This window comes from Rattus norvegicus, chromosome 2 (genome assembly GCF_036323735.1).
Source record: "Rattus norvegicus strain BN/NHsdMcwi chromosome 2, GRCr8, whole genome shotgun sequence".
NCBI classification, from domain to species: Eukaryota; Metazoa; Chordata; class Mammalia; order Rodentia; family Muridae; genus Rattus; species Rattus norvegicus.
Window position 1 is genome coordinate 60,372,022 of NC_086020.1, and position 23,378 is coordinate 60,395,399.

The window sequence follows — 23,378 nt, forward strand, 5'->3', positions numbered from 1 at the left end:
ATCCCAAAGGTTTCTGGACAGGTAAATGGCATTTCTATTTCCTTGAAACATTAATGATTTCTTTGTTCTGGGAACCTCTGAACTCTTAATACGAAATATATCATAAATTGTTACAAGCCATATGTATCATATACTTATATCAAATTATCACACTGATTTAATAAACATGTATAATTTAAATATAAAATAACTTTAAACTGAAAAGGTATATAGAATATGCAATTTGCACCCAATATTCTTATTATCTTAATAAATTATTATATGAATTTATGCCACTCTAAATCATAACCTATGTTAACCTATGAAACAATATACAATTGAGGTAAGTTACTTTGAAAATGATACTTTAACAATTGTTTTTGAAACAAAGGTAGACAACTCATGAAAGAAAAATTCTAGTGAAGCATTCTTCTGACACCTGCTTGCTCAATGTAGCGCACTTAATTACTTTTAGATTGTTCTAATATTACCGTGAGCAACAGATAATAGTAGTGAATACTCAAAGCAGGTAATACTTAGTCATATACATGAATTAACACAAGAGAAAATGTAAATGTAAAATGTCTATTTTCATTAATAGGAATTAAACAAAATGCCACAGATTAGCATTAAGAAAAAATTTATTATGATTCATTCACTCAAATTATTCCATATTAGTTTGTACCTTATAGTCTTCATAATCTTTGCTATCGAGTAAGTTCCTTTTGTTCAACTCTACATGGTGATCCTCAGTGGATTCTGTTTGTCCATGTGTATGAGAAGTCTGTTCATATATGGGATTTCCACTAAAAAACAGTTCTTTCCAATCACGCATCATCTTGTGTGGAATAAGACTATTGAGACAAAAAGAATAAAGGAAGTGATCAATGAAGAGTTTAGCGAAATGCACACCTTACCTTGATCATTGGTCTTATGCTATATGTATATAAATGACTGCCCTTAATTTGACTCAAACATAAATGACTATTTTGAACAATTTTAAGGATAATCACATGTACAATGTCAACATTACCAATATTCATTAAACTTTCCTGTTACAATGATATGCACACAAGTAAACTGTTATCTTAAAGGAGCCTTGGTACCCACTTACTTCAGTCATTGCTCACAGGAGTGAAATGTTTCATCATTTAAACCATGTCTTAAGGTTGCAGTCATTTGATACCAAAGCTGGGAATTAAGCTTCAGTTTTTGGCTCATGCTCATTGTTTTAGATAAACTGTTCTCTTACGGTGCAGGCGATAAGAATGATGTTTGGAGAGCCAGTGACACTAAGCAACATTTAATTGCAGATATTTTTCGAGGTACAAGAGCGAATGCAGTTCCTAGCCTCTGATAGCCAGCTCTGTGATGAGGGAATTACATAAACAAGAGGTGCAGCTGAGAATAATACAATGGGAGAAAGTAACAGATTGACTTGGTCCAATTTGTTGGTTGGAGAGAAGCCTTGTTGAAGAAATGTCTGCTAAGCTGAGGCCTAGAGAAGGCAATCAGGACAGAGTGACCAGAAAACACCTTTGAGGGAACAAAATGTGGGCTGGTATGACTCTGACCATGTCACTAAAAGGAAAATGAAAAAAATGGTTCATCTAGAGTTTGAAATCACAATTCAGAAAAAAAATGTATTTACAACATGGATGGAAATTGAAGAAACGCTAAGTGAATAGCCCTGCTACAAGAGCACAGACACTTTATCCTTTCATGAGTACAGTGTGCCTAGAAATGGTGTATTTGAAGATGTAGGTTAAAACAGAGACACTCAGGGGCTGGTAGAAGGGGTGAAAGGATCTGTTGATCATTGGGAACAGGTGTAAAAACCTTTCTCATTTAAAAGGCATGTGGCCAAGGGTCTTGAGAAATCAGCTCTCATCCTATGCGGGCGTTGATTCTCTCTTCTTACTCCCTCACTTACCAGAGTGAAAAGCTAAAATGGCCCGTGTTTCTTCTTGCAGAATTTTAATATTCCTTTTAGTAACTTCAGTATGACATTTGTGGATGTTCTCTGGCTTTGTACTTGCAATCCATTAAATTACTCCACGTATTTCACTCACAAAAAGAAAAAAAAGAAAAAAAGAAAAAAAAACCCACAGCTATCTGTCCTTACTGTAACTGTTCTCACACACAAGGATGTAATGGTGGACAAAGCAGAGATGCTTTCCAATGCTGCTCTCTAGTCTCCAAGAATATTGATAACATTCCTCAGGACTCCAACCTCACACTTTTCCCCACCGGATCTGCTGAGGTTAAAGAGGAAGAAAACCCTTTGCAGTGGCTTCTGGCCTGAATGTTCTCCTTTCTTTTAAACTGTAATTCCTCTCTCTCTCTCTCTCTCTCTCTCTCTCTCTCTCTCTCTCTCTAAATATATTTTAGTAATCTTAGAGATTTTCATACAATATACTGATCATTGTTACACCCCATAATCTCTCATATCCGCCCCTTCTCCTCTCTACTTCATACCCTCTTAAAAATGCTTAATGTGTTAAAGTGAAAATGAATGACATCACTTTTCCCTATCCCTTTTCTGCTACGTCAGGTACCTTCCCTCAAATCACTCCCATATCCCCTCCCTCCCATGACTTTTTATTACATTTCTGCTATCACCACTTTGCTAACACTTCACATCTTATCTCAGTTACCATCCATCATCAAGGAAGCTCCTCTTTATAGCAGATGGAAACCATCACAGAAAACCATAGTAAATGTGATACCAAGATTAAAAAGATTGTGAGGGCACCCAAGTCCAACAGATATATCTTCATCACAGCTCTTGCGTCTACACCTTGGGGAATGTCACAGAAGATGGGGCAGAAGTATAAGAGCCAGGATATCAGGAAATCTGCTATGAAACAGTCTCTCCTACAAGTGGCTGCATGAACAAGACCTGAATAATAATAATAATAATAATAATAATAATAATAAATCATTATCAATCAATGGATATACTGACATGGAAGGGAGAAATTTTTGTGAGATCCCATTCCTAGACACAGAGCTACACGTGGCTTCAGAGCTGGCTCAGAGGTTATGAGAACATGTTCCTCTTCTAGAGGGTCTGAGTTCAGTTCCTAGAACCCACATCAGACCTCTTACAACTGCAACTGTAGCTCCAAAGGATTTGATACCCTCTTATAGGTTCTGAGGGCACTAGCACATACATACATACATACATACATACATACATACATACATACATTAAAAATGTTAAAATTATTTGTTAAAAATGAATGTGTCCATTTGCAAGTGTTTGAAATCTATCATCTTACCTCATAAAAGTAAAACTATATTGCTATTAGTCATGATATAATATTAATGTAGTATAAACACAGCCCACGTATGACCATAAAATTACTAATGTAACATTTCTATAGCCATATTCTCTTCTCTTCCCACAATCTATTCTTTAGTCCCTTGATAATTGCTAAGTTCAGATATCAGGACCAACCAACCGCCCTGTTCTCCACTCGGACACATACAAAGCCTGGTGTAATAGTATACTGTTGTCTGCATAGTACTGAGAAGGCAGAAACAGGTTCAAGAGGAGAGTTCTGGCTGTGTCATGTGATGTTTTGCTGAAGCAGATTCATGTGATATTTCGCTGACACAGACCCGTGAGCACAGGTGAGGTTTGGAGCGAGTATAGTAGGAACCAACAGAAGTGATGGAGCATTTGTGCCTGCTTTGTTAGCTGGGCAACATTTCACTGGTCTCTAGGCTTTGCCGATCTTCACTTTGTTGAGAGAGAAACAGCAGAGAACTTCTCAGGGCATTCCAGCTGATCCTGGTCACTCCTGCCAGCTCATGCCTATTCGGTGAGGGCCTTCTGCTGGATTTTTTGAGGGCGTTTTGCTGGATTATGCTTCTGCTGCTGATTTGTATTTGGTGACACTTTTGAACTGGACTATTGGTATTCTGACACTACTGAATTGGATTGCTGGTATGCTGACAATGGCGATTGGAATCACCTCACAAGAACTCCTTCTAAATAGGTCCACAACCCTTTGTGCTAGCTACCATTTTTTCTCTCCTACTTTTGGATGATGGGCTAGAAGCAGGGATCTAAGCATTTGAGAACCTTTAATAAAGTGGGTTTTGACAAAGCTAAACCTACAGTAGATCCCTGACTTGATGGGCAGCCAGGCTAACTTAATGGTAAGCTCCAAAAGTGTTGGGAGTCAGAGATCTCCCAAAGCCTGATAACTTGAGCTCAAACTACAGCAACTGTTGCAGAACGGGAGAATTAACTCCTGCAAGTTGTCCTCTGGCTTTTACCCAACCCCTTCTGATGCGCTTACACGCATGAACCTGAATACACATGCATTCACACACATACACACACACACACACACACACAAGATCTAATACATCTGACCATGGTGATATGTGTTTATAATCTCCACAATCAATAGGTTGAGGCAGGGGGTTTAGCTAAGCCTCAGGTGACACAGTTATAGATGGAATCATACGGTACATAGATTTAGGAATTGGTTTTTCATTTAGCATAGTTATCCAGATATTCAATCGGGGTGTGTCATGTACCAATAGCTTATTCTTTTAATTGCTCAATATCTTTCATCGTATGGATGTAACCACATTTCCTGAATGACATATGGGTAGGTATTAATTTTAAACTATTATGGTATGGATTCTTACAAGCATATATGCATAGGCTTCTGTGTCAATATACATCTGAAATGTTTTAGGAAAAATGTCTGTGTGGAAGTTGTACATTATGCTGTTTAAGAAACTGCTATGCTCTTGTCCACATGTGCTCCATCAATTTTTTACCCTTACCTAGAGCGAATGGGTGATTTCTACACATCATGCCAGAGGCATTTGCTGTCATTTTCCCTCATTTCAGACATTCTGATAATGATTCCTCACTATGAGCTCAGTTGAAATTTCTCTAATGTCTAATGAGGTTGAACATTTTGTATGTATTGTTCAATAATAGTATGTTTTTTCTTTCTTTGATGTATTTTCTAGTTTGGATTGGTTTTGTTTTATTTTTGTGTATTTCTTTCTGTTTCTTAAAACTATGCATTCTTTTGTGATTTCTTAAATGAATAGTGTGTTAGCTTATACCCCACTCGTCCCCACTCTGCAACTCACCGTGAATCTTTATATTATCCTTCTACCAAGTTCATTTCTTCCCCCTCTCTCCCCCCTCCTTTTCTCTCCCTCCTGTTTCCTTTTCTTCTTCATAGCCCACTGTGAGTACAATTAATCCTGTCCCTATGCATGTGGATAAGGCTTCGGCTGCTGGACCATGGACAACCCACTCACAGGCACTGCTGCTGAAGCACCCTGCCTGAGGCCTCATCACTAAGTGACGTACTTCTGCCAAGATGGTGGCTGCTGTGGGCTGAGAGGTCAGTAGTTTCTCTTCTGGTCAATTTAGGGAAGGCACATGCAAGCTACCATTCTTCTGCTCGAGCTGCACTGTAAGCACTCTATCCAACTCTACCTCTTATAGCCTTTCTCAAAGCAGGTGTCTAATTTTATGAGTCCAGTTATTGACTTCTATCTTTTATAAGGCAATACTTTTTTTATTGTAATGAAGTAAAGATTGTCATGCTTTTGTCTTACAAATCATGGTTTAAGTATCAAGTCTAAGGCCTTTTTGCCTGTTCATAGGGCAACAGAATAATTCTTTCACATGAAAAATTATATATATATATATATATTTACATTTCCACCCAGGACTTATTTTCACTAAATTTGTATCTGTTATATGCTAGGTAGTTCAAAGGTCAAGATTTTTTTTTATTCTCCTGCCTGTGATTATCCAATTGCACCAGTATTATTTACCACTATGTCTGTCTTTCTTTCATCAAATTACTTTAGAAATTTAGTCAAATTCAGGTGAGTGGTTTTCTTGTAATCTGTACTGGGGCTTCTCTATTCTGATCAATTGATTTGTGTGTGGGTCCTTCTAGCAACAAGTCATACTCTTCATTACTTCATAACTCCATCCAATTCATTCTTTTTTTCTAGTAACTTTATTTCCATATGAATGGTCCATAACAGTCTTGGCTATATTTACAAAAACGGGATAATAGTGGCTACATAAAGCGAGTTGGAATTGTGATCATTCCTTCTCTGGAAGGGGTGTGGATAATTGTTTTGGAAATGAAGTTTAACTGTTCTTCAGATGCTTGGGAGAAATCTTCAATAATAATATCTGGAGGTGAAAAGCCTTTTTGAAGATTTTTGTAAAATTACAAATTCAATTTCCATAAGAGTTAAAGGCTTATACAGATTCAAATAGTTACTGAACCTGCCACATTTAATATAGGTGCTCTGTGGCACTTCTGTTTCTGTGAAATTAGCTGATGTCTTCAGTTGGCAAGTCAAGCGAGCTCAGTAATACACACCATTCTCTCTTATCCTTCTGGTCCTTAATGGCTCAGAGGTAATGTCCTTTGCTTTAGTCCTGATATTCATAGGTTGTCATCTCTTTCTTCCTGCTCTTTATTTATTACTACCTCCCTTCCCACTTGGGTTTATTTATCCCTTCTTATTTTAGATTCCTGAGGTGGCAGTGTAAATGACGTGAAACTTATTATTCTTTTTAAAGAATGGAGTTTATACTGTCAATTGCTGCCAGCATTGTTCTTTCGGTATCCCACAAGATTTCCTGTGTTGTATTTTCATTTCATTTTGTTCAATATATTTTTGTATTTCCCTTGAGTCTTCCTATTAGATCTGCGGATTATTTATTTAGAAGTGTGTTTTTAATTTCCAAGTATTTGGAGTTTCACCTCTCATTTTTTAGTCTTTGATAATTTCATACAAAGAGTTTTGACCACATTCACCCCCATCCCTAACACCTCTCAGCCTACCCAACAGTATTTGATTTTTACTATTTATGGTGCAGTTTATGTTGCACACACACACACACACACACACACACACACACACACACACATATATATATATATATATATATATATATATATCCATCTGATGAAGCATGGGTGATCTACATTGATTTCTTTTTCGATTGCACTAGTCAAGAACCACACTCTAAAAGTGTTTTAAATTTGTTGAGATTTGTTCATGGTCAGGGTTCTGTAGAGAACATAACCAATGTTCTTCCCTGTTGCTGGGGATTTCCTTTGCTCTAAAGTCTGATACCAATATAAAATTTCCTGCTTTATCTTGATTAATATGTAAAGCTTACATAATTTTATTTTTTACCTCTAATCTGCCTATGTCATTGTATTTGAAATTAATTTCTTGTAGATGAAAAGTTTGGCTATATTTTTGATTTCCCCATCACTGTTTTTAATTACTATCTTTAGAGATGAAACTGTTATATGAATGTGAAGTGTATTAATTTGTATTTCATGGAGTTCTAATTCTTTGCTTGTTTCTTTTCCCAGTTTACTCTGGATTAAATGATTATTTCTGCAAATTGTGTTAATCTATCTGTAACATATCCTGTACAGGTTACTCAGTATGTGTAACACATCATATTGTATGTATACAATTTATACATATACTAGCATCATTTTACTCCTGACAAAGAAAGCAAAGAAGCATGACCTATTTTTTATGTCTCTGTATGTTCATCAGATTGTGACAACAGGCTTCCTGTCTGTACATTGAGAAGTACACTTCACAGTGGCACAATGACCTCCACGTCCCCAGGTAACAGGCCTTTTAAAGAAGATAAAGGAATCCTCTTCTCACTTACCCTGTTTATTGAGTTCTTTCTTTGCTTTGCCTAGTTATAATTTTCTTTTACAGAAGAATTTTCTTCCTAGTAAGAAAACATTTTTGTAGCCACCCACTGGAGGGTAGGCATGCTGCCCGCAAATGTTCTTGGTAACTATGTCTAACAATGCCAATTCTCTCCTTTGTTTATGAGAGTTTTCTTTCAAGCTTCCATACATTTATTTTTTATTTTATTTTGGAGCAGTTTATGTGCATGTGTGTTTGTTCACCGCATGTGTGGCTGGATATTATAGAGGTCAGAAAAGGACATCGAATTTCATGGATCTGGGGTGATGGATAATGTGACTCACTCTGTGAATGCTGGGAATTGAACCTGTGTCCTCTGTAAGAGCAACAGATGTTTTTACACTCTGAGCCTTGTCTCCAGGCTCCCTTGATGGGTATTTTAGCTGGGTATATGATGCTGGGTTGAGAGTTCTTTGCCCCGACACTTGAACACTAACTACTGTGTCACTTCTGGATTCTCTGGTTTATGGGAAGAAATACACAATCTTTTGAAATACTTTGCTCTTGAGGTATTTCCCTGGGAGGCTTTCATGGTGCTTTTTCCCATGTTTTCAGAAATCTAGTTGTGATATGAATTTATATGAACTTACTGGGAGTTTAATACTTGAACCTGTAGATTGGTAACTCTTGGCACGTTAAATAAATGATCAAATACTATTGTTTTGAGCACTATTCTGCTCCATTTATTTCCACTTCTGGGACTGAAATAATATATGTAATAGTTTGTATCCTGAGTTACTTCCATAGCTTACGGCTTGAGAGCTTGGTTATCAAACTGTAGCACTATTCGCATGGAGTGGAACTCTTAGGTGGTAGGCGTCCAGTAAGAAGTTAGGTCATGAGGGCACAACTTGGAGGGGACATTGGGACTCTAGTTTGTATCTTTCAGTTTCTTGCTGCCAGTAGACAATGGGCTTCTCTACCACATAGTTCTCTTTCCATGATTTTCTACCTTGCACAGCCCCAAAAGGAACAAGGTCAAACGATCATGAACTTAAACTTTTGAAACTGTGGGTCAAAATAAATATTTCATCCTTATGAAGATGTTCCATCTCCGTATTTTCAGCAATGAGAGAAGACAGATATGACACTGGTAACTATGATGGGACTCTGTTTACTTTGAAACCTATTCTGTTATTCACCTTCAGCAGCTTCCGTTAGTCTGTCTCCTATTCGCTGAGTCTTCTCTCTGTCCATGTTATCCTGCTGCTGTGCCCAACCACTGAGCTCTTATTTTTGGGTACTGTACTTTTCAATTATAAAATTTCTATTTAATACTAATTTTTATTGCTTCTCTGTTCTCGGACTAGATTTTTGCATTTGTTTCAAGCAGCTTATAATTGTTTGCTGAAGCTCTTTGCTATGGCTGCTTAAAAACCTTAATTAGGTAATTTCAAGACCTCTGTCATCTAAGTGTTGACATCTGCACTCATTTTCGATGGTTGTTACAACAATCTACCACAAGCCGGATGGGGAAAAAGAATAGTAATTGGTTGTCCCACACAGGGTCGAAAGCTAGAACTTTTAATTTGAGATGTGAGTTAGCCCAAGTATCTTCTGAAAACCATGGCAAAACCTCTGTTGCCTTTCCTATTTTTTGATGAAATTCTGGAAATATTTGATTTTATTTGATTTGCAGCTTGGTATCGTGCTGCCTTTGTGATAATATGGTGCCTTGCTGTCTATCTCTACTCTTTCTTACAATGATACCAGTTATGTTTACTTTAGCAACATCTCACCATAATCTATCATATCTGTAATATCTCTGCTTCCAAACAAGGTCACATTTATGGAAAACGCAGCTCAGCATATGACAGCGTCATCCATTGTCTTTTCACTTCCAGTTTGTGCTCTTTCTGCTTCTTGACACAATGGCCAGCGATGACATTTTTGTCATAGTTTAGAATATTGTGCACCTCAATTTTGTTTGATTTCTCTAATAATGCTCTGACAAAGGAAAGTGGAAATATCGTCCTGTTACTGGCAAGTAACAAGTCCCACTAAGTGCCTCTCATGAGACGTAAGGAACGGACCACGTTGCCATTTTGGGAGGAGGTAGGAATTTTGCTTTCATAGAGTCTCCGTCTGATCTGCTGTAGAGACATTTGTACGTCTGGGAAATGTTTCGACTAGGCCTCCTCCAGTGCAGGTCACTGAGACTGCAGAAGTTTAATGCCATGCTCAGGTGGGAACAGAAATCCATGCCTCCTAATGGACCTCTCTGCCATCATCCTGATGAACAGGTAAAGTCCCTTGTTACATTGCAAGAGTAGATAAGGATTCCTACCCTTGTTAGCATGAGGAGAGGTGAGGTTATACTTTTGCCTATGGAATTTGGGTTGAAAATAGTCATTATTATCTAAAAATTTTCGCTCTACTAGTTTTTTTTTTATTTTTTTACTGGAGAATCAGTACCATTAATGTGTCTGAAACCAAAAGGTTCAGGTTTTGCTTAGGAAATTTGAAGCCAAAATAGAATCCATGGGGGTCATTACTATGCAATCTGTTAGACCTTGTGTAATCAACCATCTCACTTTTCTCCATCTCTTCCTACCCTTATCATGTGTGATTTAATAGTAGGCGGTTTAAATGTATTTAGTGGGAAGAATAGGGATAAATGTATTTAGTCAGCTATTGCCAAATAGAACTCAATTTGCATTTCCGTCACAAAATAATGGACCTTTATTTTCTTAGGGATATCCATGTCTAATTATGTATATTTTGTATGTATATTGATTTCACTCTCACTTTTTTAATTTTATATTTTTTTGGTTCTTAAAATTCATTTTTAACTATTGTAATGATTTATGTTACTTTTTCCTCTTTATTCTATTGTTCACTTCTGCATAATTTTGTGCTTGAAATTTCAGAACACTTGAATTTATATCTTAGATAATTACATAGCAAATATAGTTTTATTACATATAATAAAATTTATAATGTAATATAACTTACAAGAGTATTATATGAAAACATTACCTTTTAATTCCTTCATTTTTGAGTAAGTATAATTTATTTTCAGTTTATTAAGCTGCAACATTTTTAACTTCAAAATGATTTAACCACGAAATGATATAATCGTCATTACCTTGCCAATTGACAATTTAGACACAACTGATGCATAGATGAAGACATGTCTGTAACCCAAATAATGCCAGAAAGTAATTCTTTTCAACCCTCTGCTTCTGCTTTTCTACTAATAAAATCTGCTTTGTCTATCTACTGTGTCTGCCTTGCTTATCGATTGTGTTTGTCTGCTTTGCCTATTGATTGTGTCTGCTTTGCCTAGCTATTGTGTCTAATTTGCCTATCAATTGTGTCTGCCTTGCCTATCGATTGCGCCTGCTTTGTCTATCGATTGTGTTTGTCTGCTTTGCCTATTGATTGTGTCTGCTTTGCCTATCTATTGTGCCTGCTTTGCCTATTGATTGTGTCTGCCTTGCTTATCGATTGTTTTTGTCTGCCTTGCCTATCGATTGTGCCTGCTTTGCCTATCGATTATGTCTGCCTTGACTGTGGATCCTGTCTGCTTTGCCTATCGATTGTGTGTGTCTGCTTTGCAGCCTCACCACTCTCACTTCTGCAGCGATGTTGTTGGGTTAATTATGCAATGCGATACTTACTTATTTGTCAGCAACCTATAGTCTGCTACCTTCGTGCACAAATCAAGTATTTGATCCAAAATCTCTGCACATATCCCATAATGCTTCTCGTAACGCTGTTGGGCTCTTTCCATGGCGATCTTTTCATGAATTTCCTTCGCCCTCAAGGTTTGCTCTGCAAAATCAATCTTGGCTTGTTTGGTGAGAGCCTACGAAGGCAAGAACAAACTTTAAGTTGCTATTTCCATGCCATTATTGATATGAAGGTAGTATCATAATGCCATCGTCATAATCCTTAAGTAGAATGAAATTCCCCTTCATATCAGGACTTAATTGATCAAGAATCAGTTCTCACTCCTTAATACACTAAGTATTAGGTATGACGGCAAAGGCAGTGCTAGAGACACTCCATACTCAGCTCACCAGCAAAACACCACAGTGGAGAGCGGTATGGATGGTAAAAGATTAGTATCACAAAAATAAATTGGATCGCAGGCTTCTCTGAAGGCTTCCCAACTTCAGCATTTGCAAAGAGTCAAAGGTCACAGAGAGCTAGGTTAGTCTAGGTCAGATGGCAAGCACAGCCGGCTGATGCTTAAACACTCCGTGACCAGGACCCCTCCACTAGGAACATGTGCTATGACCACTGGACTTCCCGTTTCTGTTTGAACTTATGGACTGACTATATATGTGATAGTTACTTGGGTATAGAGCTTTGAGATAACACATGTAACACATTCTAAGTGTGCTCAAGCCCTTACCGCCTTTATAAATGTATAACATTCATTTGTAGAAACATCTATTCCTACAGAAAGTAGTTAAATATGCAAACATCTTATCACCACAGTCTACTGGATTGCATTCCTTTTGCTTAACTCATTCTTCACACAAAACATGGGCTAGCCAAGCTGAAAGTAACACGATCCTTAGTAGAAGGGATTCCTTTCAGGAAACTCTACCAGCTGCTTTAGAAACCATGTCATGTGCTAAGCTGCCTCACAAATGCCATCTAACTCCTGTGACACAATTCAGCCATTAGAAAATAGAAATGAGTGTATGTTTCTCAGGAACTGTCATCAAATTCAAGACCAAACTTGTGTGCAGAATTAAAGTTCAAGTATTTAAGAACCCCAACGAATCATTCCCCGCCCAGTTTCAATTTCTTCAACAAAGGGAGATTAACACTTTTATCATACCCAGAAAAATTAACTGAACAATTTCATCTGAATAAGTAGTTCGTCTCATAATACTGCTAATAAATGCTAAGATTGGTGAAAATAGACTGCAATTTAAAGTCCATCATTTATTTTACTGTGGCTGTCTTATTTAGCATGCTTGCTTTTAATTTCTTGGGGTGGATGACCTCTAAGATCAATCCACTGTATTTGGTTGCTTCAGGAATGACACTAGTTTCTTTCACTGCTGCCTTGTTTCCCTTGTAGCCCTGCCGAGTGAGTAGACGTAGGACAGGAAACATTATGTCATGGTTCATGGTATCAAGAAGAGCTCAAACATGGAAGAAACTTGACAGAGGAGAATTTATGGCGACAATGTCACCAGAAGAGCTGAAGCTGGTTTCCCACAGGAACCAGAACTCTGAAGTAAGCAAGGTAAGTTTCCTAGCAGTAACAGCATAGTTTCCACCCTGGACTGCTGCTGGTGCTGGCTCCTGATGCCCTCTTACTCCTGCATGCTTACCTGCCTAGCTGCCTGCTCTCCTTCCTTCTTTCTTTCTTTCCTTCCTTCCTCTCTTCCTCCCTCCCTCCCTCCTTACCACCCTCCCTCCATCCCTTCTTGTCTTCCTTCTCTCATCTTGGCTTCTTCTGCATATCTCTTCCTCTTTTCCATCCATACCCAGAAGAAAGATCTTGGCTTCTAGGCACTGATTAGATTACAGTGTCCCTACCTCCCATGGATTATTACAGTTTGGAGGAAGGAGCAGTTCAATATAAGCCTAAGAAATTGTGTAATGGAAAGAAAAAGAGTAATGAATTGTTTATTTAAAACTAATTCTTTGTTAGTGAAAGAAAGCTTCTTTAAAGCTCTCATTCTGCCTCCAGAAGAATTTCCCAAAATGGTTTCTGGCAGTGCTCACACTAGTAACTTTAGTGAAATGCAGAGATAGGAAAGTCCATACGGTATCTGAGGTAAAAAACACAATAATTCAAGGACATGAATATTAGATGATGATGCATCATCAGCCTTCTGTCAGCATAACTGTATGTGAGAAGAGCAAAGAGATGTATTTTAGGTATTCAAGGGAAATAAAGATGAACCGAGTATTTCAAACTGACAAGTACGTACAGAGGCGCACAATTATCAGTATCCAAGCACTCAAAGACCATTAATACTGTTTTCATGAGTGCTTCCTGAGGAATCACTTGGAATTGAAACTTAAAAGGCAAGCAAAAATGGTGAGCGACAAGAGAACGCAGGACTGATTGTAAGCATGCCACACTTAGCATCAAGACAGCTCGTGGAGGGCGCACCATGTGGGGGCGGTCTCCTCCCCTGTCAGTTAGACACTGACGACCAAATACGATTTTTAACGAAGATTTTATTTACCGCTTCTCTATCTAGAGCATCCTGGAAATCCTTAAGTCGTCTTTCTTCAAATTGTTTCTCTCTGAAAATTCTATTTTGCCACAAAACTTCCTTCTCGTGGCGAACGTGCATGAGCTGCACAGCAATCCTGCGCTCCTGCTGGGACTGGCGCATGAGCCGGTGAATGAGCTGCTCTTCCCGATAGGCCTCCTGTGAACACCAGCGCAAGAGCCAATGACATGCTGAAGCCAAGTCCTTATCACCCAGTGACTCAGAAGGCAGTTTGCAAATAACATGTGAAAGGCATGATAGTCATTTAAGTCCTGTGTGGACACACACACACACACACACACACACACACACACACACGTGCGTGCCACCCCAAGAAATTAAATCATTGAGATTTAATAATAGATCTTTCTAGAAACTTTATGGTATATAAACTTGCCATTGCTTCAAATAAGTTGTTACTTACTTTAAAAATTGAGTTTTCAAAACAAATGATGCAATTCTTAGTTTCTAATTATGCTTTTGGGAGTGTGAAAATTAGGTATATGCATGGCATTCTAACTACTTTTGGAAGGGACGATTCAGGTAGATACAGAGCTTTTTCAGAGTTGTTTCTTGGGCAACAATCAAAACCTACGTGGGAACAGTGGGATGTCTGTGTCAAGGCTTTGTGTGTTAAGCTTCAGTCTGAAGAACTCTAAGGACCTTCACATAAAAGCTAAGCGGGAAAGATTTTGTTGCTGATGCTGTTGTACTGCAAAGGTAGCAAATGCTTCAGAAATGCATTGTTCACTAAGATTGCCATAGTGGTTTCTCAAATAAACTATAACATGTGATGGGTTCTACTATGGAAGGGTACAAACTTACAATCTAGATGAACTAATCCTGTATTGTGAGTGAATGCACGAAAATAATGAAGGATTCACATCTAAATTGTCTTTAGACTATTTGGGAAAGGTCTCAAAGAATATGTAACCTAGAGTAGTCTCCATTCTTTTTGAAGGCTTCCCCACTTCTCCTGTGAGGTAAAAGCTAGGTGTTTACTCAGGGAACGTTTGACCAGTTTCGTAACTGGAGGGATGGGCCACAGTATGACTTAGGAATAACTAAATACCCAGGGTCTGCAGTCACTAGTGAGGGTGCCTTGAAACTGTTTGGGTAGGAATCTTGCTTTTGTGATGTGTGTATTTGTATATGAGATCCACTCAGAGTGACAGACAACATGTGTATGAAGTACTTGTTTGTATAAACACAAGGCCACATATTCTGAAGTTCTAGGCAACGTTAATGTAGAACTCACATCAAGTATCTCACCTCCTGTGCTTCATGGGCTATCAGCTGGTCCATCAACAACCTCCGTCGTCTTTTTTCCCTTTGTTCACGTGCAAAAGCATCTTCTTCTAGGCGTTTCTGGATCTTTTTAATGTAGTCGTCATCTGAGTAAGTGTTGAGCAGTTCCGCAGCTGTCTGGTCTATTGTATCTAAAGAAGTCTTGGATATACTAAAGGTAACGGATTCTTGTTAGAATTTAGCACAGTGATCACAAGTCCCTGCTTTAGAAAAATAACGGAAGACTCCCCGGGGGGAAGGCTGCTTTGAATTCTTTAATTTATGAATTCAGGTATTGGATAAATGTTGAAGCCTGTAGATTACTGCTGATTCCGCTTTTAGATCTGTCCCTCCGAGATCCTTAGCATGACTTTTTTCTTAAGCTTATTTCTTCTTTTTCTCAGATCTTATGCTCTGCTATCTAACTAGAGTCTCTTGCTTCTCTCGGGCATATGCCTTCCTAGGACAGTGGCCCAGCCTTTGTTATGAACTTGGTGGTTGAAAGTTGGCCCCACCTCCCATGATTCAGCAGAGGTCTGACCTGGCACTAGCATAGGTCTTCCCAAAAGATGAGTACCAATGTTCAGTAAAATAAATGATCCCTTAGCATTCAATTCACAGCTCTTTGAAAGTTATCATTAAAAATGAAAGAAACATTTTATGTGTAGCAATTGAATCACCAATTCTCATCTGTGTATGTCTTTAAAAAGCCATGAGAATGCCACAGTAGAGCTGCATAAAATAATAATGCTACTTGCCAAGGAATAATGAATTTATATTGCGAATTGTCATTTTTATGTTATCACTAATACATTTAATTTAGAACATAAGAAAATGTATTTATAAAAACAAAGGTATGTTATTAGCACGTGTCGGTATGTTATTAACGTGTGTCATGACTAAACAGTCATCAATATTTATGTAGGCTGAAGTCCTCCTGCAAAAGCATGTTTTGTGTGAGATTAATACATAGTTGTTACATAGATCAGATTCTAGATCACAATTTGAAGGTTTGTTGCTCCCAGATAAATTTTAGACTCATGAGACATTCTTTTCTTGTCCTCCGTACAAATGGTTTCAGGGCTAAATTTCAATAATATTTCAATAATAAGAATATCATTATATATATATCAATAGTATATGTATTAGGACTATATTTATTCAATTTTAATTTTAATTAATTTTAACTCATAAGAATTAATATTTATCAAATACCAAATAGTTATTTAATACCAAATAGTTATTAAATACGAAAATACTATATTTATAACAGTAAATTTCAAGCATAAGAACACTTTCAAATGCGAGTATAAAGCACTAAGAATCCGATTGTTATGTGCGCAGGCGCCCTAGGCATGGTTGCAGAGGATAAACTATGTTACAGTTCAGTACACAGAGGGTCAAAAGCATAGCTAATTTTTGCTTATTAAGACTTAGTACAATTACAGCCTATCACGGTGGCTCAGAACTGCAATCTCAGCAATTGGGAGGTAAAGGTTGATCAGTTTCTACGAGAACAACGCCCCCCCCCTCCCCAGTTAACATTAGTAAGTTTCATGCCATCCAGGACTACATAGTAGACCCTCATCTCCAAAAGTAAAAAAGCAAATCATTTGGGACTGTTTCAAAAACGTTTTTAACAGATTAGGATAATTACATGTCTGTGGAAATTCATGTGATCATTCAGTAAAATCCTTACTCTTCTTTTACCTAGATGTGCTTACAAAGGTTCTATCCTAGATTAAATATGGGCTAGCAGCTTCCTAAACACTGTGTTTATGCTGCCAAAACTCTAGTTCATGAATTCTCTGTTATTAATGAGTCAACCCATTCACTCCTCCGTCCACCCATCTATTTATCCACCGGCTTAATTGCTATCAAAGACTCCCAATGCAAGGTAATAATGAGATGGAAATGTTGCATGCCCCAATTCCATCATTATACTATAACATAAATACATATTTATTAATCAAAAATTAAAACCATATTGGATGACATAAAATGCAGGGTATGCTAATTAGATTGTTAGATTAATGGCTAGTGTATCAAGGTATCATACCATATTAATTTGTAAAACTAAAAGATTAAAAAGTAAATTCTTAAAATTTTTATAGTAGTTTAATTCAAGATATGTTTATTTTATTACTTGTGGGTGTCTTGAAAACAGTGGTTATATTTTATTGATATCTGATGGTTTACCAAACGCTAGTAAGGATTAATGAATTGTATGCAGTAATTATCAGTGTAGAAATGTTGTCAAATATGTGTTTTGAGAATTACATGGTAAATGTATTGCACCAAATGCTAAAAGTAGAACATTCAATAAACCTCAGCTAAGCAAGCAGATGAATTTTTTTTTAAATTTGGTTTTTTAAACACCTAACAGACAGCATACATCTAAGGGAGCAGTCACAGGGACCGCATTGCTAGAAGTAAGATTTTAAATTTTTCCAAAAGGAAAAGGTTGGGCTTTGAGGTGACATCACTTGTCTCTGAAGGACTTTTCCGGTGTGGGCAGTGCAAAAAGCATCTACTGAACCGTTTTTCTTGTTTATGCTGTTTGTATATAGACATACTCTTGTCTCTGTCTCTTTCTCTCTCACACATACATACAACACACCACATACATGCCACATGCATACACATATGCCACACACCATATATATGTATATGTATATATATACATATATATATATATTTGAAAAAAGAGGCTATTAATTTGAAAGTGGGAGAGATGGGAGGAAGTAGAGGCAAGAGGCAGGGTACCTAAGAAAGGCTGAAGGGAAAAAGAGGAAAGGAGAAAGTGGTGTAATTTCGGGAAAGTGGTGTAATTTCAACAATAATTTAAAAATTTAACACTGTATACAACATGCTAGTATGGAGCTTCTTAATGATTCCAGAACATCCTCAGCTAAAAATTCTCAAAATGAATTTTAAAAGTAGGTAGTGATAAAAAGGCTTTAAGCCTCCAGTTACCTCACACCCTACACTGGCCCTCTGAGGAATTGGACTCTACTCTATGGCACTTCCAAGCTCCCTTGGAAATCTCTGGCAGGATCAGATTGAACCTTGTGGGAAAGAACAACAACACAAAAAGCAAAACCAAAACAAAACAGAAAGGAATTAAAAGAAGAGCCCCCCCCCAAAGGACCTCCCACAGTCGTGGATCAGCAGGATTGATCTATGGAAGTGGTTACATTACAAAAGCAGCCACAGATTCTGGTTGGTTCACCACCAACATTCCATGCATTCATGGTAGAATTAGGAAAAAATGATAATGTTCAGGAAGACTCTAGACACCAAAGCAATCTGAGCAAATGGAGAAATTGACAGTGTTTCAATACCTTATCTCAAATTACAAGTCAGACAAATGGTAACAGATCCACCACGATAAGGCACGTAAACACACACTCACATGCCAGTGGGATGGAATCCTGTATCCAGAAATGGATGCATGCAGCTACGGCCACTTGGGTTTTGATGAAGGTAGTAAGCTTGCATTGGAGGAAAGATGGTCTCTTCTGCAAATATTGATGGCTAATCTAAATACCCACCTGTAAAAGAGTAAGACCTATTCCCACTTTCTTATCTAACATAAAAGCCAATTAAAAATAGAACAAACAGTGTAATGTAGGACTCAAAAGTTTGAAATTACAGGGGTATAGATACAGGTAAAAATTCACTGTAAAGGAATCAGTAGTCTAGGAAGGAGTGGTAAGAACTGATAAATGGGATTGGATGAACTTCAAATGTTCCCACATGGCTAGAGAGACAACAAACCATGAGGAGACAAGGACATAACTGCAGATCCTCCTTGCCACCTGTGGGCCTGGGAGTATTCTGCTTTGACAGGACAGAACAAGATGATAGGACATGCAGAGCAAGGCAGGGCATCTGGAATTTGTGCAGAGGGTAGGAAAAAGGAAATTATGAATGTTTTCCATTTTTATTTTGTTCTGCATCTGACCTTTTTACTATTTGTTTTCTGACTTTTCACTCCTCTTTCGACTCTGAGTTCCCTGACTCAGAACCATTAGACTGGAACTGAAGTATGCTGTTGCCTTGGGGGAATTTTCCCTTAATAAAGAATTCTTTCACATTCTGGAAGATGTAAATTCATAGGGCTTGGATAGTTCCTATTTTTAAAGTATAGAACCGTACACTGGATCTATAGGAATAGCATCTAACATGCTATTTTCAAGGATCTACAATAAGAAGTAAAGGATATGAGATATGTTTATATTTAGGTAAATGAAGCTATTACAGGGACACAATTTACAGAAAACTCACAAAATTGCATAACATTTGGTGAAAAACCTCATCCAATAACACTTTATTGCTATAATCTGCAATAAACACAGAGAAACTGATATGAAAAAAACCAAAGTCCAATCAAGGCTTCCCTAGGGCACTTTTAAATTAGTGTAACAATTTTAATAAATGTTAAAGAATGTATGTGAACTCAACAAAATAAACAGCATAGAAAAACAAACTGACGTCATTTTGATACCCACATTCGCTTTGTAGAGCAAAGATGTTAATGGATACATAGTCTGAAGTTTTAAGTCATGTTACATAAACTATTTGTAAATATTCAAAGGTTCTTTATAGCACTGACTACATGTTTGAGAAGTAAAACATATCCTACCTTTCTCTAGTTTGGAGATCCTTTTTAATTAGTGCTTCAAATTTCTTAATCTCATTGGCCACGTCCTTTAAAGAAAATTCGCCATCAGTTCTCTGCCTTTAAAAGCCATTGACAAACTTCATCATGTTCAGTTTTGAAAGGTGACACTTAGTACTGATTCAAAATAATTAAGTACTTAGTACTGATTCAAAATAATTAAGTACTTAGATAAAGCAAGCTGAAATACTTTTATAATTTTGATTTGTTTTTTGATGAGGCTACCCTAAACAATATAGAGATTGTCTCACCTAAATCACTCATTATTCTCTCCTATCTTTTAAAAAAGTGTGTGTGTGTGTGTGTGTGTGTGAGAGAGAGAGAGAGAGAGAGAGAAAGAGAGAGAATGTGTTTGCGTGTGTGTGTGTGTGTGTGTGTGTGTGTGTGCGCGCGCACACCTAGTTTCACTCCTTACTTCAATCTTGTTTTATTTGCTTTCTGCTTTTTATTTGTTTACTCGCTTTCTGCTAAAAATTATGTTGTCTCTGGTCCCATCTCAAAAGAAGGGTACTGGATTACAGTCACAGACATGGTTGCTATGTGAACTAACCATTCTACCATCTCTGCAGAAAAGTCTCATTTTAAGAGTGCACCAATGGATGCTAATGTAATTGACAATGATTGGAGTTTAGGTACATGTTTTTTTAAATATGGATATTTCTTATAAATGTTTGTGTGGCATGTTTTTGAACATTTCCCATGCAGCCTAACTTACCCTACCCGCTTTTCTCTAAACAATTTAGCTCATGCTTATGTACTACAAATCTTCAATAATAAGCCTTTAAATGCTCAGGGAGATTTATTTAGTTCCTAACACAAAAATGGAGGTAGAAAAATTCCTGGATAATAGAGTTTCATACATAATGCATAGATCAATACAAAATACTGTGAGTTTAGGAATGAGAGATCTAGGCCAATGTCTTCTTAACAAGCACCCATCTACTAAAGTAAAATATGTCAGCATCTAGATTTCAGTTTTCTTTACATTTATAAAGGGAAGACGGTAATACAGAACTGAGAGAAAACAAGTCAGTAAAAAGTGAAATGACAGTCCACATCTTGACTGATGTTGAATTAATGGTAATTATTGTTACCTTTCTTAGATCAACAAAGAAGAGAAGCAATCAGGAATTATCATCAAAACATAATATTACTTTCCCATGACATAATTAGATTTTATCCTATTGGAATGTTGACACTTGGTGTGGTCTAGGAAAATATCTTCAGTGCAGGAATTTTAATTTAAAATGTTTTAATAGCAATGAGTCAATTAACATTTCTGAGATTCATAAGAAACCACATTGTATGGTAAAGAGGAACAGCGTGTCCCCGACACTTACCTAATTTAGTAGACTCCCTATAAACACAGGAGTCCAAGTAGAAACCCCAACATTGGGAATTTTATATCTCTGGCCTAATGTTACACCCTGATACTAAGCAAACAAGAGTTTTGAAAAATAAAAACCTTTGGAAAATCTCTCTTGCATGAGAGAGAGGGAGAGGGAGAGGGAGAGAGAGAGAGAGAGAGAGAGAGAGAGAGAGAGAGAGAGAGAGAGAGAGAGAATAGAGAGGAAGAGAAAGAATAGAGAGTGAGGGGGATAGGGAGAGAGAAAGGGGCAGGCCATTCTCTATTGAGAGAAACAAGACAACAGCAAGTGACCACCACTTACCTCTGCCTCCTTTTTCTTTTTCATCAGTTTTTGAGCCTCAATAGCTTTCAAGGTACGGTTGGGTTCAGGCTTGGGAATCTGTATAATGGCTGCCTGGATTTTGGCCATTATCTCATTTTGTCGTCTTCTGTTTAAGCGTTGCTAAGTATGGCATACACATTAATTTAATCATTCAATTTGTCAAAATAATAAGAATGTAACATATATACAGATACACCAATATATAAATCATATGTTGAAAATTTCAGAACTTAGCGATTAACAAATGCACAAGGTGTCACAATTGTGCAGTATTAGGAAGACAGTATTGGCATTATTTACATTAACAATTATGATGCTAAACACAACATTGAAATACAAAAATTATGTCTAAATAATGTATCTATTGGCATTATGTGCATTGGTACAAGAATTGTCAGAAGCTTTAAATGCAAAAATATTATGGTTCTTTATCAATGCCACATTCATGACTGACCCAAATATGAGAATAAATTCTCTTTTTCAGGAAGTCCCCGAAGACTCTATAGAGCCAACAGCTGCCACTTGGAAAGTCAGCTTCCCCAAACCAATCTATCTAAACGTGAGTTCAGGGACAACCTCAACTACTGGCCTGACACCAAAATATAAAGCATTATCGGCTTAACTCTTAAGACAGGCAATATTTATTTTAAGGACAATATTAATAGAATGATGTGATTGAAAGACAAATGTCTAAAATATTAAATATTTTAAAACTAAATATCTTATGAAAACAACACATCTTTACTACTAATGCATTGTGTTAGAACTAAATTTCTTAATTTCTACATCCAAGGAAAATTAAATTTGTGCCGAAAATGCAGTAGCTATCATTTTAATATTTCTATATCACTTTCTAAATGTGACTTTCTACTTCACTGCCCTATGTTTATCTCATGTGGATAATTATTTCACCACCATATGTTTAGTTTCTTTTTCTTAGGAAAATGGGGAAGCCACGGGTCTTGTCACTTGTTTTGTTCATTTCCCACGGCCATGTTTGACAATCTCCCTTCCACATAATTCACAGTATCCCACACTCTTTGTCTCTTCCTTCTTTGGAGGTTTCCTGTATTACACCTGGCTTTTCACACCTGGCCTGGCTGGTTCAATGCACCTGAGTCCCAGCTCTTGACCTCAACCTAGACATTGCACTTAGAGTGCCCCGCCTCTGCCGTGCAGAAACATTGAATGATTCTGTCCTCTGGAAACTAACAGAAGGCTTTCTATTCTTTTTCCTCTTGAATATTTTCCTCCTTCCCCACAAGAAGCTCACTCCATTCAGGATATATTACCTTCTTAACAAACTAATCAATTTAAAAGGCAAGTTTCACATATAATAGGGAGAGCAATGATTTCATTGCCTGTAGTTAGCACACTATGCATCCAGCCATTTGAAATTCTCTTAAAAGTCTTTAATGATTTGATGATGTTTTTCCTCCCATGTCTTTAAAGGTGTAGATCATTAAAGACTTTTTTCCAAAGAGGTTTTAGATCCAGCAGTGGCTTATACAAAGCAATAGCTAAGGATAAGTGAACTTAAGATGCTTCAGATAGTTGGAGAAGGAAGCAATCAAAGAAGTTGCCCCTTAAAATAAATGGAGCAGGACATAGAGACCGGGACATTGTGGAGAATGGGACAGAACTGGGTGTGAGAGAAGTGCCGTTCCTGTCTTCCACAGGGATATAAGGATTGAGGTCCTTAGGCCAGTAGGGTAGCTAGTAGCGAATTCTTTCCCAAAGGAACTGAGGACAAATTTCATCCAGTGAAAGTAA

The 23,378-nt window shown here is 37.3% G+C and overlaps 1 protein-coding gene and 1 long non-coding RNA gene across 12 annotated transcripts in view; one reads left to right on the forward strand and one right to left on the reverse strand.

The window, feature by feature from the left end:
* Positions 1 to 23,378, reverse strand: part of Spef2 (sperm flagellar 2) — a 182,196-nt gene that overhangs the window by 132,367 nt on the left and 26,451 nt on the right. For 6 of the 8 annotated variants that reach the window (NM_022620.2, XM_039103075.2, NM_001415008.1 and 3 more), the window contains 6 exons: positions 21,585 to 21,725; positions 19,879 to 19,943; positions 15,216 to 15,402; positions 13,914 to 14,102; positions 11,370 to 11,557; positions 665 to 833 (listed from right to left, as the gene is read on the reverse strand). In NM_022620.2, the coding sequence (NP_072142.2) occupies positions 665 to 833; positions 11,370 to 11,557; positions 13,914 to 14,102; positions 15,216 to 15,402; positions 19,879 to 19,943; positions 21,585 to 21,725 (939 nt within the window). Of the gene's footprint in view, positions 1 to 602; positions 834 to 11,369; positions 11,558 to 13,913; positions 14,103 to 15,215; positions 15,403 to 18,645; positions 19,835 to 19,878; positions 19,944 to 21,584; positions 21,726 to 23,378 lie in introns of those variants that run through there. The other 2 variants (NM_001415009.1, XM_039103076.2) reach the window with 2 other exon arrangements.
* LOC120100738 (uncharacterized) overlaps positions 1 to 23,378 on the forward strand; it is a 54,399-nt gene that overhangs the window by 18,640 nt on the left and 12,381 nt on the right. Inside the window, exons 2-5 of one of the 4 annotated variants that reach the window (XR_005500730.2) lie at positions 5,205 to 5,369; positions 7,579 to 7,653; positions 12,791 to 12,958; positions 13,929 to 14,300. This is a non-coding gene — a long non-coding RNA (uncharacterized LOC120100738). Of the gene's footprint in view, positions 1 to 5,204; positions 5,370 to 7,578; positions 7,654 to 12,790; positions 12,959 to 13,928; positions 14,301 to 22,089; positions 22,429 to 23,378 lie in introns of those variants that run through there. The other 3 variants (XR_005500728.2, XR_005500729.2, XR_005500731.2) reach the window with 3 other exon arrangements.